Source organism: Leucopleurus acutus, assembly GCF_964270905.1.
Source record: "Leucopleurus acutus genome assembly, chromosome: 12".
Classification (NCBI taxonomy): Eukaryota; Metazoa; Chordata; class Mammalia; order Artiodactyla; family Delphinidae; genus Leucopleurus; species Leucopleurus acutus.
Window position 1 is genome coordinate 62865216 of NC_139154.1, and position 6907 is coordinate 62872122.

Consider the following 6907-nt stretch of genomic DNA (forward strand, 5'->3'; position numbering starts at 1 on the left):
ATAAAAAACAACCAAGAGTGGATCTGGTTATTAAGAAGTCCCTTAAAAAATTAAATGAAATAAACTTACATCTCACACATGCCTAATTTTAAAAGCACCCTCTCTCTCTCTCTGTATATATATATACACACATCTCAATGGCTCTCTGTGGGTGATAGAATTAAGAGTGATTTTTAGTTTATTGCTTTCCCCCCCAATATTTTGCAATTGTTCCTGAAGGCACATAAGTTCTAAAATTTAAAAATACATAATAAAAAGCTAATAAATAAAACAATGATGGCTATTCCCAGTGGTGTGACTGCAGTGGGTCAAAGAGCGAATTCGAAGTGAAGAAATGAAGGAGACAGGAGTACAGACAGGAAGAAGAGACTGGGGAGCATGTGGAGTTAAGTCCAGTTTCAGGAAAGGTTTTGTTTTTCAGGTGGGAAAGATGTGAGCATGCTTACAGGCTGTGGGTAGGAAACTGTATAGAAAACGTTCAGAGTCCAGGAGAACAAGAAAACAAACACTTCTTTACTGCCTGCTATGAGCTGAGCACACAATGGTGAACAAGACTAAGTTCTAAGGAAACAAGCAGCGGGCAGATAAATAATATCAGACAAGTGAGACATGCCGTGATACAACTAAAATAGGGTTTGCACTGAGTGTTGAGGTTAGGCCTCTCTGAAGAGATAGCATTTAAGTTGAGTCCTGAATGACAAGAAATGAGCTTTAAAAGAAGAGGGAAAGGCCTTGTTACCTCTACTTCACAGACAACGAACTGAGGATCAAAAAGGCTAGGTAAGGTTATGCAGCAAGTAAATGGAGCCCAGGTCTGATGAGCAGACCAACACCCTCTCTACTAGATTGTGTTCCCCCTACTGTTTTCCTCAAATGCAACAGCGAAGATGAACTGTAACATCGACCCTCCCCTGGCCTCACAGGGATGTTAAGGACTAGAAAAATATAAATCATTGGCACAACTTTCTCAAAAGAACCTCTCTGAAAGCCAAGAAGTGTAGATCTGTGAAAGCAGAGGCACAACTTCTAAAGGTTAACTGTTCAGGCCTAATGAGAAAATTCAGGTAGGCTCCAAGTCATAAGCAGACTACATTCCAAAATTGTATAACTAAGTTGCTAAGAAGTCATAAAACATTTCCTCCATGTAATTCTACACATAAAGTAGGTTTCCAAGCAGGACCACAAAAAATCCACGCAATCACAGCTATTACTGTTACTATTATAGTAACTAATACAGCATTTACGAGGAACCAGGCCCTATATTAAGAGGTTTATATAGATAACCTCATGCAATGTCACCAACACTATTACTACTCCCATCTTATAACTAAAGAAACTGAGGCCTGTCAACGTTACGTAACTTGCCCAGTGGCATAATGCAAATAGAGAAGCCCGCAGTCCAGCCCTGGCCTATTCCAGATCCTCAGCTCTTAGCCCTTATGCTGTCTCCCAAAGTACCTCTATTTATAAACACTCGTCTTTCAAAATCAGTTTTTCTTCAACTCTAAAACCTCAGTGCCCATCTACCCTTCTCAGGCAATCAGAATACTACTCAAACGTAAAATAGATAGCTAGTGGGAAGCAGCCGCATAGCACAGGGAGATCAGCTCGGTGCTTTGTGCCCACCTAGAGGGGTGCAATAGGGAGGGTGGGAGGGAGGGAGACGCAAGAGGGAAGAGATATGGGAACATGTGTGTGTGTATGGCTGATTCACTTTGTTACAAAGCAGAAACTGACACACCATTGTAGAGCAATTATACTCCAATAAAGATGTAAAAAAAAAAATACTACTCAAATTAACACGTTCATCAAGCTTCCTTATCGTCTCCTTGGCAAAGTCTATACCAAACTTACCCCCTGATAAACCTCAATCCATGAGAGCATTTATTCACACATTTGACACCCACTGAGAACTTAATTTGCCTTTGCACCCCCAGTTCCCACAGAGTGCCTAGAATGCGTCCACTTATACATTCACTGACATTTACAGAGTCTACTGTCCCGACTCCCAACCCGCTGCACTTCTTCGTAAATACTGAGGTAAACTCCACTGAAGAAAACGGAGGCAAAAGCCCACACTGATAATTAAACTTCCACCTCTAAACTACCCTTAGCTCACCCAAAATTCCCAACCTATCCTCCCTCCAAAAAGAAAGCTCTCGAAACTTAAATCGTAGATGGTTACTAAGCACCAATAACGCTTGCACGTGGGACAACACCCGAGCCGGTCAATCATAGAAGAGTAACACTTGATCCCCTGCAGCAGCCTTCAAAGCCCCTCTCAGCTTCTTAGGACGTCGATAACCCGAGGGCAGGACGACCGAGTCCGAGGCGGCGATGGCAGGATCCATGACGGAAGCAAGCCACGTCCGTGGCCGTAACCTTCGAAGGCGACCAACCCTGTCACCCTAAACCCCCCGGTGAGGAGCGTGATACGAGGCCCGGGGACGCCTGGCCCTGGAGCAGCGAGGAGAGTGTGAAAAGAGCGCAAGTGGGACCCGGCCCTCGCCCACGTCCACGACCCCGAGGAACTGCCGCGCTGCAGGCGGGCTGAGAAAGCGGCCGAGCACTCACCCGGCGACGCGCCCGGCGCGAGCGGCGTGAGGACAGAAGGCGGCGTGCGGCCACCTCGGGCCGCCCGCTAGAAGGCGCAGGGAGAGCGGGAGGTGCGGGGCCGCCCCAGCGCGGAGGAGCCAGCGGGCCGGTCTCAGCAAGGCCGCCATGGCTCCGCCGTCCCCACCGTAGGCTGCACGCTGGGCAAGGATGGGGGAGCACGTGACCGCGGGGTCGTCCGGCGCGGGAGAGACCAAAGGCCGGGCGCGCCAGACGTAGGGGGAGGCACGTGTTGTTATAACTTGGAAGATTGAAAAACCTGTTTCTCCCAGGACATATGATCCCCACGAGATATGTGCATTACAAGGTAGCTTGATATGTCATTCCAGGGAGCGTCTCTTTCCGTTCTCTTTCCTTCACGTCAGCATGTTCAGTCTCTCCACCCCTTCACTTTTCAGTTGGTAGAGTCGGAAGAGGTCGACTCCTCCCAGGTTCGCGCAAGGGCTTGCGGGGGGCCAACTAGCGAGAACACCCGGGAACTCTCGAGAAGAGCCGACTGTGAAGAACCCGGAGTGTGGGACTTTTCTCTGCAGAGTGCGGGAGTTGTAGCCAACGTTACGCGGTTCCCGCTCCAAGCCGAAGATGCCGCGCCTACTGAGAGGAACGTACTATAGTCAGAAGTATGGGACAGGAAGAACGTTAAGGACCTTTGCACTGTGCTAGGGGCCTCCAAGGTTAAATGTGATGTGATTTGTGTGCTTGGGGCCAGGGAACAGTGTAAAGGTATACGGAGGTACAACTTTTAAGTCCATGAGCAGTGCCTTGCTTTACGAAATGGATGGATTATAACGAAGGTCGTATAGTTTTAAAGCTGGCGGTGAACGCATTATATTCCCCAACTCCCACCCCACCCATTCCTTCAGTAAATGCACCAGCAAGATAACAGTATAATTAAGAGTCCTGAAAAAAAAAAGTCCTGAGCCAAATCTGGGGATAAAATAGGAGGCCCCCAGCCTTACGACCTGGAAGGGTACCCTGTGCATGTAAATCAACTTAAAAGATTTTTTGCATATTATATATGTAAATTTGGGTTACAAGTTCCCAAGTTACCCAAAGGTTTCGATTCATAAACGTAACTTTTAAAACAGTACTGTAATATGCCATCTCAGTTTGTAAAAACACTAATTGACAGTCAAGTTATGTATGTATTTTCAAACACAATTCAGAGCAGCTTTCTCCGCAAAGTTTTGCCTGTTCAGTATCTGTTGGGGCAATCGGAGTTATGTGGGAAGCCGAGAACAGGCTTCAAAAGTACAGATAACTCTCCAGCGCCCTCTTCACCTAGCTGTATTCTAAGCATTCCCAGGTGAAAGCTCAGAAGTTTTTTCCGGAAGCCCGACAAGTAGCTCCTTGAAAGCAGGAACCGTGCGACCTTTTCCTGTAACGGAAGCACCTACCCAGTGCCAAGCACACGGTAGGTTGCATTAAATAATTACTGAATAAATGTGTTTGGAGGTTATCCAGCTCATTTCTCCTTTGAGAGATGAGAAAAATGAGATCCAAAAAAAGGTTAAATGATTTACTCTGGGTAATACTACTAGGCACTAGGATATAATTTATTCACTCATTCAACACTGATTTATTGAACACATATAAATAGTGTTCTCAAATAGTGCCAGGCACTATTTGAGATGCGGATACAGCAGAGAACAAAAGAGACCAAGTCTGGATTTTGATTCGATTGGCTCCAAAGTTTAGTTTGGGAAGACAGATAAGAACTGTGATGTAAAATAAATAAGGGGAAAGGAATTGAGGGTGGTATGCTTAACCCCCTCGGAGAACAATGAGGACGGTGTGGATGAGAAGAAAGAGCAAAGGGGGTGGCGGGGACCGTGGGCGTTGGGCCTCATCATGCAGAGTGTTGTAGTAAGGACTTTGATTTTTATTCAGAATGATATGGGAAACCACTGGAAAGTTTAGTATGTTGTGATATGAATCCATTTGCATTTTTAAAGGATTACACTGGCTGCTGTTTGAAAAGGTGATTTTAAGGGAATAGGATAAATAAAAGTAGGGAGACCAGTGAGGAGGCTTTTGCAATAATCCAGAGTACAGATGGTAGTGGCTTGGAGAAGGGGGGTGGCAGGTGAGAGAATGAAAAAGGGTCAGATCCTCACTCTACTTAAATAGAACCAAGAGGATTTACTGATGGATTGGCTATGGGATGTAAGTCAAAAATGACTCCAAAATTTTTGACCTGAGCAATTAGAAAGATAGAGATGGCACTGATTAAGAAGGGAAAGACTGAGGGAAAAGCAGATTTAAAAGGTGAAATCAAAAGTAATCTGGGGCTTCCCTGGTGGCGCAGTGGTTGAGAGTCCGCCTGCCAATGCAGGGGACACGGGTTTGTGCCCCGGTCCAGGAAGATCCCACATGCCATGGAGCGGCTGGGCCCATGAGCCAAGGCCACTGAGCCTGCGCATCTGGAGCCTGTGCTCCGCAGCGGGAGAGGCCACAACAGTGAGAGGCCCTCGTACCGCGCAAAAAAAAAAAAAAAAAAGTAATCTGGAATATTAAACTTGAAGTGCCTGTTAGACATCCAAATGTCAAGTTTGAGTAGGGGGTTGGCTGTATGATATACAAGTCTGGAGTTCAGAGCTAAAGATACACTTGGGAGTTTATAGTCTGTATCTATTATTTGAAGCCATAGAAATGAATGAGAAATGGACAAAAGCACCTAGGAGGAAAATATGGATAGACAAAAGATGAGGTCGAAGGACTGAGATTTATGACACTTCAGTATTTAGAGGATGCGAAGATGAAAATCCAGCACAAGAAACTGAGAAAGAATAGCCAGAGAGGTAGGGGGAGAACCAAGAGAGAGTAGTGAGTTCACAAATAACAGAGAGAAACCTTTCAACCATGGGAATTATCAACCATGTAAAATGCTGCTGTTCTGGTAAAACGAGCACTCAAAATTGACCATAGGATTTCTCAACTCAGAGGTCCCTGGTGATGCTTAGAAGAGCCATTTTGGTGACATGCTGAGCTAAATGATTGAGCGAAGCAAGTTTAAGAGTACATGAAGGAAGGGGAAGTGGAGATTTAAATTTAAATAAATTTTAAAATTCAGTTCCTTAGTAATTAACCACATTCAACCACACATAGCTAGTAGCTACTGTATTGGACAGCACAGAGAACATTTTCATCATCATAGAAAATTCTACTGGACAGTGCTGCAGTAAGGGGTGAAAAATTGATAATGCAGCATAAGACGGAGAAAGAGTACATTGAATATGCAAGACGGGATGGGATCCAGTACAAAAGTGAAGGGATTGACTTTAGGTAAGAATCCAGACAGTCCAACCAATGTCACAGAAGGAAGGACAAGGCATGTGGTTGCAGAATCAATGAGGCTGGTAGAGGCAGTAGTGAGAATGAATGCATATTCTTTTCTACTTGCTTCTAGCTCTGAAACCCTTAATCCGCAACCAAGATTCTCTCTGTCCTTGTACCAGGCTTCCTCTTGAAGTATGAGGCAATACTGATGAAATTTGTCTAGGCATTCATTTATTAAATCATGAATGTATTCACTATTAAATCCCTAAGTTCTGCCAGGCAGCAAGTTAAGTGTAGAAAAAAATATGATGGGCAAAAGCAGGCATGGTCCTTACTGTTATGGAAGTTACCTTCTAAGGGACAAGGCAGATATTAATCAAATAATCACACTAAATGAATTAAACACTGAAACAGGGGTTCTGAAGGAAAGAGACATGTTTCCTTGAGCGAGTATGCCTCACCTGGGAATCAAAAAACGTTTCCAGGGAAGGGATCTTTAAGCTGAAGTCTGAAGGATGACTAGCTGTTAACACATGCAAGGTATGTGCTGTGTGTGTGTAAGAGAGAAAGAGTGGTTTTGCCTGTTTTTCAGTTCAGACTTAACCAAGTTGTTCTCAGATTTCTTTAGTCTCCAGAAGATGTGACAAAGTGGAAGAGGAGCCCAGGTTGAGCATCCTTGGTTTCTCCCTCAAGTTATTCTGAACTATGAAATGCGTTCAACTGTTGGTTAGAAAATTAGGGGTCCCCATCCCAGTAAATAGAATAGCCTCTGAACAGAATTTTAACAGTTTAGAAGCCAGACTTTGCAGAAGTACTTAACTGCTTTTTTTTTTTTTAATGTGTAAAACTGGTGATATCTACCCTTTCCTCCCAGGATTATTTGGGAATATTAGTGACGTACTTACAGGCGCATAGGAAACTGTGAAAAATAATGTTACTACCATCAATATTGTTGTTGCTTTTCATAATCGAGTCTAAACCTCATGAATTTGGGTTCTTCTCCAGTCTCTCCCTG

The 6907-nt window shown here is 44.5% G+C and overlaps 1 protein-coding gene across 1 annotated transcript in view; it reads right to left on the minus strand.

Moving 5' to 3' along the window:
- Positions 1 to 2733, minus strand: part of LRPPRC (leucine rich pentatricopeptide repeat containing) — a 104271-nt gene extending 101538 nt beyond the window's left edge. Inside the window, exon 1 of the mRNA XM_082851608.1 lies at positions 2575 to 2733. Coding sequence (XP_082707734.1) covers positions 2575 to 2723 — 149 coding nt within the window. The 5' untranslated portion in view covers positions 2724 to 2733. The remainder of the gene's footprint in view (positions 1 to 2574) is intronic.
- Between the last annotated feature and the right edge of the window lie 4174 nt (positions 2734 to 6907).